Source organism: Coffea arabica, chromosome 8e, assembly GCF_036785885.1.
Source record: "Coffea arabica cultivar ET-39 chromosome 8e, Coffea Arabica ET-39 HiFi, whole genome shotgun sequence".
Classification (NCBI taxonomy): domain Eukaryota; kingdom Viridiplantae; phylum Streptophyta; class Magnoliopsida; order Gentianales; family Rubiaceae; genus Coffea; species Coffea arabica.
Genome location: NC_092324.1, coordinates 9,271,824 through 9,284,719, shown reverse-complemented (window position 1 = coordinate 9,284,719; position 12,896 = coordinate 9,271,824). Strand labels below are relative to the sequence as shown.

The following is a 12,896-nucleotide window of genomic DNA, read 5'->3' as shown; positions in this document are numbered from 1 at the left end:
CCTAAAATTACTATATAACTATGTTATAAGAAACCAGATGAACAAAAGGGCAATACGAAATAATTAGGAGAGAAGGAGATGGTGCGGTGGTTGGTGGGTCTAGCCATTAGTACACAAATCAAGAAATGGCCGGAAAGCATATCTATTAAAAAGTTTAAAAGACAAAATACCAACCACAAAACTCAACAATCTGTCACAATGTAGGGGTGTTTTTGAAACGAGAGACTAATGTAGTAAAATCACTACAATTAGTGGACCCTGGCCCACACATATTAGAAATTATCACATTTCCAATCAGCCAAGCAGCTATAAATTTCCACAATTACCCACCTAGTGAAGGTGTTGATGGGGGACCATGAAATACTATTCATAACTTCCATTCCTTCTTTACATTGTTAGGATTAGGGTATAGTATAGTATACTGGGTAAAGGTGTTAAAAAACAATAGTTTGGGAGCCGGCCGAGCAATTTCTGCTATATATGTATATATTTATATTTATATAAATCTAAAGTGTTTTTGACCCTTCTTTTCGAGAAATCCAAGGTGAATCCTTTCCCTGTCTTCTTTAGCCCCTTCGTCCTTGCCGGGAAAAACCCCACCCAAAATCCCCACTTAGCAGGAGCAAAAATCCCTTCCACCTCTTCCACCGGCGCCTGCACAGGCGCAGCCGCCTTCCCCACAACATACCACGGTGACATTCCCGCCTTTCCTCACCTACCCCTGAAACAACTGCTCTCTTCCCTGTCTCCTCTCTGTTTCTCGCTTATAAATCCTTACCACTACATAAACTCCCTATGCTTACGACTTCGTTTGCTGAGTTGCAGCATTGATGCCCGGGCGGTGTGGTTGTAACTAACTTTCAATACTATGATGAACGCCCCAATTATTGGTAATTCCTAAATCCCGGAAAAAAAAGTTCTGTTCTTTCTCGATTATTTTTCCTTTTACGTCTATGTTTATTTTTTGTGAATAATTTTATGTATGGTGATCATTTTTGTTTTTTGGCGGGGTATTTTTGAAGATCCCTTGCAGGGGGATTTTCCGGAAGTAATAGAAGAGTTTCTGGAACATGGGGTTATGAAGTGCATTGCTTTTAATCGCCGCGGAACTCTGCTTGCCGGTATTTCCTAAGTCCTATGTCTCTCCCTCTTTCGCTCTGTGTCCATATTTGTGGATATTCGATTGCAGGTTGTTTCCCCTTTTTGCTTTTGGAACAGTGTACAGACGGATAGGTAGATAATATGTCGCTTAAGTAAAGATTCCATAGCTAATAAAGCCTGCTAAGTGGCTTGAAATAGAGAATAGAGTATGTATTCTTTCTCAGAATGCTAGGTGGCTGATGCCACAAGGTGCTCTGTTCCATCTTATACTTCGTTGTAACATGGGCCTCAATTCATTCAGGAATTAAGCGTAAACACGAAAATTTGACATTATTTTGCCATATTAATATCCATATCTACAATGGAGATTTGGTGATTTGTAGCGCTAGCTTGTCCTATTTGCTTTCTGTGCAGGACACGAGCTACTGTATATGATTTTTTTTTTTTTAAATTGCCAAGGCCTAGTCTGCTAAATTATTTGATTCTGGTTGTTTTGAAGTTGCAAACCGTCAATTAAGAAGGTCATCAGGTGCTTGTGTAAGATCTGATAATTTCGCACGCAAAGATCTCCCAGCATCGAGCTTTCTTTTTTGGGCGGATGAATTAAATTTTGTTGAAGCCATTCTGTTAGCCAGAACAAAATTCTGTCTACTGTCACTAATTCATTCCCTTTTTCTTTTCTTTCTTTCTTTCTATGGAAGCAAATCTGTAACTTGATTACAAAACAGGAAATGAGAGTTCCCATGATTGCACCTATACAGCATTAATGCTATAAGATGAAAAGACAGTAGCTTGCTATACACTATGAATAAAAAACAGAGACAGACAATCCCACTGAACTGCCATTACCAAATATTCCCTAGTCTACTTGACTCCCCTCCAAGACTGAGCAGTAAACCTCAAATCATCAGTAACAGCATGCACAGTACCGGAACAGACACCATTTTCTTTTGAAATAATGCATCATTCCTGCACCGCAAAAGCTGATACACTATCACTGCTAAAGCTAACTACAAGAATTCATCTTCAAACTGAGCTTGAGAATGGATATACAGCAGCCATTCTAACCCAGTTTCCCCAGAGTAGGCCCCTGTATATTTCAGACAGATTTTACCTCGGTCTATACTGCAGCAGCTACTGGACAAACAAGAAAGAGATGATATATTGATTCATCAGACCGGTGACATAAATTCATTAATGTAATTTACTTGCATATGAGTTTATGCTTCTTTGTAGTCTACTTCCTGTGATATAGTAGCCATAGCATATAAGGAGAATCTAGGCAGAATATTCCTGAACAAAACCAGCTTATACCATTGTGCTACATTATGTTCACCTCTCAAGGTCTTAACTGCAGAAACAACTTAGGACTGTCCAAAGGGATGGCCTGGCCATCTGACGTGATGACCTGCCTTATGTCTGGTACAATGTTCACAGGAGTGTTCTACTTTTGTACCTCCACATTCACCCTAAGACTCACATGCTGCCTTCAACATTCACTCCCTGTTACTCTCAAGGAAAGGCATCCTCTGACATCCGATCTGATGCCATGACTCTCCTTTTTGAAACAGTCTATTTGTTACCTCAAAACACGGAATTGCTCTCTATCTCTCCCTCTCTCCCTCTCCTCCCCTGCCCCCACCCAACAAAATCAATTGTATTGTGATAAACTTAATTGTTTGTGTCATCTCTGCTTTGGTTCTTGCTTGTAGTATTAGCAGTCACAGATTGATTTCTTGGACAACAATCCTGTTAATACATGAAAATTGGTTTCATTGACAGCTGGGTGTGCCGATGGAAATTGTGTTATTTGGGATTTTGAGACTAGAGGTATTGCAAAAGAACTCAGGGATGATGACTGTCTTGCTGCCATAACTAGCATTTGTTGGTCTAAGTATGGTCATCGCATACTTGCCTCTGCTGCTGATAAATCATTGACTCTCTGGGATGTTGTCAAAGGAGAGAAGATAGGACGGACAACACTTCAGCAAACCCCTTTACAAGCACGCTTGCATCCTGGCTCTTCCACTCCGTTGATCTGCTTAGTTTGCCCCGTCTCATCAGCTCCAATGATTGTTGACTTGTGTTCTGGTAGCACAACTGTGCTTCCTGTGTCATTACCTGACACAGGCAATGGTCTTGCCCCTCCATCACGTAACAAATTTTCAGATGGATCTGCACCTTTTACTCCAACTGCAGCATGCTTCAACAAATATGGGGACTTGGTTTACGTAGGAAATTCGAAAGGAGAAATACTTATTATAGACCATAGTAAGATTCAAGTCTGCGGTGTAGTTCAGGTTCCTGGGGCTTCTGTGATAAAAAATATGGTGTTCAGCAGGAGTGGACAGTATCTTCTTACGAATTCAAATGACCGTACTATCAGGATCTATGAAAACCTTCTCCCTTTGAAAGATGGACTTAAGGCCCTTGATGAATCAAATAGTGGCTTAGATGAGCTAGATGGTGTTGAAAAGGTGAAGACTATTGGATCAACGTGTTTGTCACTCTTCCGAGAATTCCAAGATTCCATCACCAGAGTGCACTGGAAAGCACCATGTTTCAGTGGTGATGGTGAGTGGGTCATTGGTGGGTCTGCTAGCAAAGGAGAGCACAAGATCTATATATGGGACCGGGCTGGTCATCTTGTTAAAATCCTTGAAGGTCCAAAGGAAGCATTAATGGACTTAGCATGGCATCCTGTCCACCCCATTGTTGTCTCTGTTTCCTTGGCTGGATTGGTTTACATTTGGGCAAAGGATTATACTGAGAATTGGAGTGCATTTGCTCCAGATTTTAAAGAACTTGAGGAAAATGAAGAATACATAGAACGGGAAGATGAATTTGATTTGATGCCTGATACTGAAAAGGTGACATGAGAAAGAATCTATAAGTAGTAGAACTTTGATTTTCTTTGTTCTGCTTCTAATATTTGTGTACGCTTGCAGGTGAAAGAATCAGATGTAAATGAAGATGATGAAGTTGATATCATGACTGTGGAGAAGGATTCGGCTTTCAGTGATTCAGATGTATCAGAAGAAGAAATATGCTTCTTGCCTGCTGACCCAACTCCTGATGCTCCTGAGCAGCAAGACAAATGTGTAGGAAGTACTTCAAAGTTAGCTGATAGTGCTCAGTCAGGATCTCCTCTATCTGACGAGGCTGGACAAAATGGACATGCAGTGAATCAATCATCAAGCCCCCTTGAAGGTAGTGTTACTGTATGTCTATCTTATGTGAAATACAAACCAAAGTCGGGCCAATCTTGATAGGAATTCTTAAGTTTAATCTGGTCTAGGCATTATTAAAATCTCAAATAAGCAAACTAATTAAAACAAGAGCAGGTTACAAAATAGCTGTGATTAACAGAAAAAGCCTGGATGAAGGATGCTTTGTATCTACTCTTAGGAAACTGCAATGTAGTATCTGTGCTACTGTGTCAAAACATCAGTTGTGTTTATATCTGATCTGAGATGGAATTACATTGGCATTCAGTTATTTATAATTATGTTGTTTAGAAATTCGACCAGAGAATGATAGATACCCCAGTAATTCTAAGGTTTACCGAAGATTCAATATTAGTCTTTGATTGTTGGGATTTGAGAAGAAGTTTCGTTGTTTATGTTTATTTTTCCATTCTCATAGTTTAACCCAAAACAAGCTTAAGGGTATAGATGTTTCTTTACACCAGGATGCTATTTCATTATTACGAGTGAGATTTGAGTAGAAGCTTCGCACCTATTGTCAAGTGTACTCATTGATTAAGCTGCATTTCTCCTTGCACCAGGATACCATTTTTATCTCTAGGTGCCATCCTGCTTGTTTCCTCTTTTTAAGGGCATTGTTCTGATACCCAAAATTCTAGGATACTTTAGTACACAAGTCCATTTTTATCTCATGTTTACTGAATAGAAAGTTCAGGGGTTCCATATGGAAACATTATCCTAAAGCTGAAATAATCACAAAAAGGTAAGAATTGGTTTCTTTGGAAGAGTTTTTTCTTTTTGGTTAATTAAGATGAAGTAATTGCAATCTAATTTGTGGAACATCAGTACATCAGAGTTTGGTGTTAAACTGTATCATCTCATCAGTTGGTTCTTTTCATTTTCTATTGTTCAATAAATTCTTGAGATTTTAAGGCTTATAAATTAGGAGGTAAAGTGTGCAAGCTTGATCTTATTTATTATTTCTTAATGTGATCACCCACTTTGCCATGCCTTTTCACTGCACGTTTTTATACTAAATTTGAAACATATCATCAAAAGTTTTCCCTTCCTTTTTTTGTTTTTTTTTTTGCAGTTATCACATTAAACAAAGAGCCCTGGCTTCTATTTGTTTGCCTGGTCAACCAATAGGCATCTTGCCTTATTGTTATTCATCCAGTCTTTTTTTTGTGGCATGTAGACGGTCATCTACTTAATATTTAGTATTCGTGATTTGGAATTTCTTTTCTGAGACATCATTCCATGTGTGCTTATCGATTTGCTTGGTTTGTGTTAATTGACTTGCTTGGTTTGATGTTTAATGTGCCAATTCATGTGCCTGCTTATTCTTGTCTTCAACAGGGCTCCTGTATGACACAATTACTGGACATAGAACTATACAAAGTTTGTCAGTTCAACCTGGTTACCTGTCTAGGTTAAAGGCTAGATAATGTTGTACCATATCAATGTCTTTCTAAAAGATAACTGTAGGAAAGTTAATAAGATATGTGGTTTCTTCCATTTTGCTGCTTAAGATATTGCTTTCTTTAAAAAAAATTGTGATTTCTTTCTATTGGTGCCATTTTCTTTTTTTACCCCTAATTTATATGATCTCTGTGAATTGAAGACAATTTTTCAATTAGGATTTGGATCAAATTTGTTTTGAATTAGACACAAGTGGCATAACTGAAATTATAATGTAAAGGACCAAATTCACAGGGACTCCAAATAAAATCAATCATTAGCTGCTAGCTTATCTTACGGGATACTAAATGATAATTGAAGAAAATCAAATGTAGTACCGCTCAAGTGGACATTGGAAGATAGAAAAATAGGAAGGAATGATAGATGAGAAAGAGTCAATGAAATTGGTGACATCATATACCAAAGCTGTGTAGTTTTAATACATTCTGTCACATTTTAGCGTGATGATTATGGAAAGAAAGACAGTTATCTTTTTCTCCCTTTCTGTTGTAATCATAGATATTTAGGATAGTGGATAAGGTATTATTTGTATCTGAAGATGAGAGGAGCTAAAGGAGTATTGTACGATGCACACTTTCTATTCTTTTGTGAAACATGTCTGTTTGGGAGTAGCAACCTCTCTTCTTAGAACTAGTAATACCTGTCACAAGATCTTTATCTCCCTTGTTGCATCTATCAAACTCTCTTTCAAGACAGAACAAAATTGCAATTTCTAAGCAAAGAAGGTCAGGATTATGTGGAATAGGAATTTTAGGATGATTTTATCATTCTATAATTGGGTTCCTGATGGTTGATCGTCAGTACCAGATCACAATAGTGCTTTAATACATTATGGTGTTGTGAATCTTTTTTGTCAACTTTATAGGTGAGATGCACTAAATAGATTATGACTTCATTTCCGTGAAGTTAACTGCATTGATTTTGTTCATTTTATTTTTATTTTTTGAGAGTTGTGGGTTTTTTAGAGGGTAATTTAAGTATGTGTCTGCCTTGTAATTCAGGAATGGATAACTCAGCTGCTGAGGACACAGGAGGCACTCGCTTGAAAAGGAGGCGTAGGCCTTCTGATAAGGTGATGGAGTTACAGGTAGAGAAGGTTAAGAAATCTTCACAGAGGATGAAACCATCTGGTAAATGATGATAAACTAATTTAACCACTTTGTTGAATAGTGCATTACTCTCTAAGAATTTAGAGGCACACCTAGGTAATATATTTTCAAACAGTTGTACCCTTGAGATTGATTTCCTTTGTTAGATGACCGTTGAGACTTAAATTGTAGAATATTTTCTATAATAGTTTGATCCCTTTTGTTCACCAAGATTTGGCAATAGTTTCCGTTGATTAACAAAATTCCTTTGCAAAAACATTTACCTTTTTTTTTTTTTTGCTGAATTGGTAACTTGTTGAAATTGGTACCAGTAAAAGCTAAATCGTGTTCTTATTTTGCAGAATCATTTTGCTCCATCAATCATAGATGATGTTTCAATAAAATTCTGTAGGATTTGGTATTGAAGTGGAGTTATTACCAGATACTGTAGATTGTCTGGAAGTCACTTGTACTGATTGCTTTCCTTCAATCCATTCTTCTCTTCCCTTTTTTCTTTTTTTCCTTTTCTGCTTCTCTTTTTCTTCTAATGCTGAATGTAGAAGGGTAGTTTGTTTATTGGTTTCATGCTGAACAATGTGTTTGATATCAATTTAGCTGCAGTTTAAGAGCATAAGTGGTAACTCCAGTCCTTGTCGTTAGATCTTGGCCAATGTACTGGATGCAGGAGAACATATCTTTAAGGATGGCTAAATGATAGCTGACTACAACTGATACATTATATTGTTATTTATGTATGATATTTCTAATTTCGACCCATCAACTCAAAGAATAACTGTATTCACATTCTTGCAAATTGAGGCATCTGAAGACTGTGTAGCTGTGGTTGAATTAGATTTGACTGTAGGCATCCATTCAAAAACAGAGGTAGTCTTCTACCTAAAATTGCAATTTTTCCAGAGCTTGGCCGACATGGCTGTGACCAGGACTTCAGCCACCTAATAAATTGCTTAAACAGTTTGCCAAACATCTGTGATTGTTTGATTGCATTGCAGAAAGCGTAGAATAATGCATTTTGCTTCATCTATGTAATGTGATTGAAAGTCACTGGCTGACATTTAGGGACATTTGAACACCCCAATCTGTCAGAAGCAAACCATCTTCTCCCATTTTCACCAAGTTGAACTCTGCTTATAGCAACTCTTCTTAAAAGATTTGGATACAAGTTTTTTCTGTAAACGTAATTAGTACAAGGCTAGGTTCCTCGTACGTTGGCTGTAAACATAAGCTTGTTTAGATATATACATGTTTAAATTGTTCTAAAATGCTGCTAGTTTCAACAAATTTGCTCTCTTTTCCGGAACTTTAGTTACATTACCCATTTATTTTGGAATTCATTTATTGAAGTAAGGGTTTGAGACACATTATCTTGAAGCATCATTAGTTGCACAACCAATCGCTTGTACTTCTATTAGCATTTCAGAACAATGTGAAGGAAATGAATAGTTGGCTGTAAAATGAACGATTGAGGACAATCACATATTTTACCTCAAGCATGCACTTTGTGTAAGAATTCTCTTAAACATATCTCATTTGCTTAATATAAGCTACTTTCTGACCTAGATCGTCCAACTTAGCCTTGGTAATTATCTATGTTGCATTGGACAAATGCTGAAAAGGAATGGGGCTCAGACTTTCTTTTAGTATGACTGCTGGCACCCTTGTGGTAGATTATTAAACATATTTGTGTTAACCTTTGAAACACTTAGGGTGTGATCATTTGTGGATTAAATACATTGCATGTCTAGATGGACGTTGATTTTTTCCTACTAGGCAAAGATAGAAATGAAACAGAATCTTTATTGAAGATTCCCAAACATCTGCAATGCCTAACTCTGAGGTTAGGCAAAACACTTAGGGCATAACCTTTTGGACTTAAATACATTGCAATTATACATGGATGTTGATTTTTTCCTACTGGGAAAAGATAGAAATGAAACAGAATCTTTATTGAAGATTGTGACAAGTAGGATAAATCACAAAACGTATTTGAATATGTCTTATTGTTAATAATATTAATTGATTTTTTTATAGATGAAATAAAGTAAATTGTATTTTGATTTTGTTATTGATTCTTTCTTGATTTGCTTTATTAATGGATTTATCCATAATTTTTTTTATTGATTCACTAAAAAGTTGTGTATTGAGTCTGGTAATATTAATGATAAATAAAAATATATCTATGTATATTCCTTCAATGAAAATTTTGGAGGAGATCCATGGCTGCAGAGTCCTACTGGAATTTACTCCAAAATTAGTGTTGAGGTAATTAGAAGCAAAGGTCTAACGTGTTCTAGAACCTGTTGGCTTGGTCAAAAAGCATGTGCCCTGTAACATTTTCATCTCGTGGGTCATGTGAAGAAGTAGAATGAGTACCATGAGTTCTAAATGGGCTGCAATGGCTGATAATTCTGTTTTATTGTGACATAATGGAGTTGAGCCGTGAATTATTTATCTTTCTTGCCTTTTTGCTGTGTTTATGTGGTCTCATGGCAAGCAGTTGGACTTGGTACAGAGAGGAGTATTTTTATGCAGTCAAGAATTGCACTGCTTGCTTGTTGAATATAAGCAGCAAAAATTACTAGGTTGATAAAAGAATTGCTTTAGCTGCTTCTACTTATCATATGTGGGTGACCAGAAATCTTGTTCTGTTACAACATCAGATGATTTGCCCTGATATGTTTTGCAAAGTCTATTGATGATGTCAAGAGAATATGCTCTGTGTAGAGGTGTTCTATTCACTAGAGGGAACATGGACGTCAACCTAAAAAGGGTTCAGAATGCTGTTTCCTTTCGTAGATAAGTGCTACTATCAGTATCACGAAGGAATGCCCTCTATCTTATTGTACTTGTCTATAGGGATCTGCCATTTTCTTTTGTAGACTGTTTCTTGCTATTATCAATGAAAATCTTGTTCGAGGAAATACAAGAGGAAGCAAATTTATTATTATTTTTTACTTTCTTGTTTACACTTTAGATCCACATACTTCTTGGGTTTCAAAGCATATAGATTTTGTATCATTTTGACACTACAGTAGTTTAGTTGTTGCTCTTTAAGAATGAATGTTTCTCATTTGGAAGATTTGCAATAGAATGTTCCAGAATGTTTTGAAAACTTTTTGGTGTAGTGAATGATTACAACCTTGGAAAGCCTCGCAATGAATATTTGTAATATACATGTTTGCACACAAGCTTATATCAAATTCTGCTTTCAGAATATTTCATACAAGGAAATTTCCAAATATTGAATGGACGCTGAGGTTCCCATCTATTGACATATGTTCATATTGCATCATTATATAGATCTTGTGACTGAGTTCCTTGACAACCTTAATGTTGCCATTCATCTTACTGACATATGTACTGAATGGTCAATCAATAACCTTGCGGATTAGAATTATTCTATAATGAATATCTCTACAAGAGTCTATTGCCTGACCTGTATAATGCTTCCTGTGTCTTTCAAGTGCAACATGAAAACAGGTATATTATTGGCCAAGAAATGCATCCTGTTGGGGTATTATTGGCCAGCTATACATACATATATATATATATATGTATATATATATATGTATGTATATATATATATATATACATACATATATATATATATATACATATATATATATATATATATATATATATATATATATAGATGCCATGAACTTGTCTGGAAGTGCAAGGCTTATCAATTCACGCTTACCTGGTTCATGCTCTTTAGACAATGAGGGGTTTATCTTCTGGCCCTATTTCCAAAAGCATCAGGGGGCTATGAGTGCTTATTTATGGCTGTAGATTATTTCACTAAATGGGTAGAGATTGAGTCAATAACAAGCATAGCTGAGAAGTCCATTCAGAAATTAATACTATTTACAAGTTTGGTATTCCATACGTCTGAGTCGAATGATAGAAGATTCAGCATTGTGTGAAGAGCTACAGTGCTAAAGATTCATGGCGTGGAGATGAAGATTTAGCAGCGTTTCACATCGGTGGGACATTCGCAGGCAAATGGTCAAATTCAAATCGCGAATTGAGCCATCTCAGAGCCTTAAAGAAAAGGTTACATGGTGCTAAGGCTTGTGGGTGGATGAGTTCCGAAATATTTTAGGGGCAATCTGAAAACATCTGGGACAGAAACTCAAGGAACCCCATTTTTCCTTACTTTTGAGGCGAAGCCAGCTGTATCCACTGAAATCGGACGGGCTAGTGTGAGAATATAGAATTTCAGTATTCAGGGTAATGATGAAGAGCTACACTGCAATACGGATTCGTTAGAAGAAGCTCCATAGCAGGCCTCAGTTGAGCTGTGTAGTGTAAAGGTTAATTTTTTAAATAGTGTAATTCTCAAGTTCATAATCCATATTTTTAAATTGGAGATCTAGTTGGGCAGAACTCATGGAGTCAAAGGGAAAAATTGGGAAAGCTAGATCCCAATTGGGAAGGTCCATGCAAGGTTATGGAAGCTCACTGAGCAGGATACCATAAGTTGGCTACTAAAAGTAGTGAGCTTGTACCCGGGATGTGGAGTGCAACAAACTTGATGAAATTTTGTGATTAAACTTGGGCCCGTTTGGAATCTGAGTTTTTTGGAAGTTTGTCTAAAACTTTACTGTAGATCACTGTAAAAGTTGTAGAAAAATTTTTGTAAGAGAAAAAACTTTTTTCCCTTTTCATTTTCTTTCTTTCATTTTCTTTTTTCTTTTTTTCTTTCTTTCTTTTCTCTTTTCTTTCCTCCCTTCCCCTTCCCCCTTCCCTCCCCTGTTCCCTCTCCCGAAGCTGCCAATGAAGCGGCAGATTCAAGGTTTTTTTTTTTTTGCATTTTTTCTCTCCCCAAGCAACAGATTCAGGGCAACCTCTCTTTTCCCTCTCCCTCTCCCGCTCTCCCCCTCTCCTCCCCTCTACCATTCCCACTCGCCCGCCGCTGCTTCACCTACCTGCAGGGGAGGCAGCAGCAGAAATCTTTTTTTTTTTCCAATTTTCCCTCCCCCTCTCCTCCCCTCTGCCCTTCCCCCTCCCCCCTCCCCCTTCCCTCGCCGCCGCTGCTTCCCCTGCCGGCAGAGGAGGGAGCAACATAAACCTTTTTTTTTTTTTCAATTTTCCCTCTCCCTCTCCTCCCCTCTTCTCTCCTTCTCTTGCCCGACAGGACAGGTACAAAAACTTTTTATTTTTTGTTGCAATTTTCCCTCTCCCCCTCTTCCCCCCTTCCCCCCTCCCCAGCTACCCTCACCCTAAGTTAAAAAAAAAAAAAAAAGTCAAACCTTTCCTCAAGTTTAATAATCCACTCTTTGATGCCGCTGGTGAAGTTGCAAGGGAATTTTTTGTTGGAGAACTTTTCCCTCTAGTGCCAGACCGTGGGAGAAGTTGCAGGGAAAGTTCCCTCTGATGCCAATGAAGAAAAGTTCCCTCTCTCAAGAAAAGTTTTTCGGAAATTTTTTGTGTATTAGAAAAGTTGAAGGGAAAATTTTTTTAAGTGTGTAGATTAAAAACTTTGATAAGGTTTTTGGGTTCCTGTAGCAAAAATTGTTAAAAAACTAGTAGCATATAAACTTGTAAAAAACTTGGAGTTCCAAACAGGCCCCAATGTATTCTCATCTTGTTTATTGTAAACAAAATTCATAGTGAGCTGACTCCATTTGATAATTTAGTTCAGCATTTAAACTTAATAGATTCAAATTTTAATTCATAGTGAGCTGTAGATCTGTAGATCGGTTCAATCAAAATTTAAACTTAATAGATTTAAATTTTAATTTATATTCAGACGCATTTGATAATCAACAATAGAACATTTGAATTAATTAAGTAACATTGAATTTTCTAAGCAAAATTTACCTAAAAAATTAAGTGATAAATTATTCACATATCACTGAATGTGATATAGCACTAAAATGTATCAAATTTAGTATTTAATAATTCAATAATTTAATAAATTCAAACTTCAGATTTCAGATTACAAACTTTAATTTTCAAACTTTGATTTTATCAAACACAGTTTGTTAAGTTG

General features: G+C 36.8%; 1 protein-coding gene across 3 annotated transcripts; it reads left to right on the top strand.

Moving 5' to 3' along the window:
• Positions 1-510: 510 nt before the first annotated feature.
• Positions 511-9,975, top strand: LOC113704123 (protein RBL). Of its 3 annotated transcripts, none has more exons than XM_072061527.1 (6): positions 511-890; positions 1,023-1,121; positions 2,884-3,971; positions 4,050-4,311; positions 6,791-6,919; positions 9,559-9,975. In XM_072061527.1, the coding sequence occupies exons 1-6, from the start codon at positions 869-871 to the stop codon at positions 9,570-9,572; spliced, it is 1,614 nt and encodes a 537-aa protein (XP_071917628.1). In that variant the 5' UTR covers positions 511-868; the 3' UTR covers positions 9,573-9,975. The 3 variants fall into 3 exon arrangements, with proteins under 3 accessions (XP_071917628.1, XP_071917627.1, XP_027081592.1); XM_072061526.1 differs by lacking the exon at positions 9,559-9,975 and adding an exon at positions 9,396-9,552; XM_027225791.2 differs by lacking the exon at positions 9,559-9,975 and adding an exon at positions 7,240-7,658.
• The last annotated feature ends 2,921 nt before the right edge of the window (positions 9,976-12,896 follow it).

Coding starts and splice junctions, on each gene's coding strand:
- LOC113704123 (XM_072061526.1), top strand. CDS start 869: ATGATGAACGCCCCAATTATTG. Junction 891..1,022: donor GATGAACGCCCCAATTATTG/GTAATTCCTAAA, acceptor GTATTTTTGAAG/ATCCCTTGCAGGGGGATTTT. Junction 3,972..4,049: donor TGATGCCTGATACTGAAAAG/GTGACATGAGAA, acceptor GTACGCTTGCAG/GTGAAAGAATCAGATGTAAA.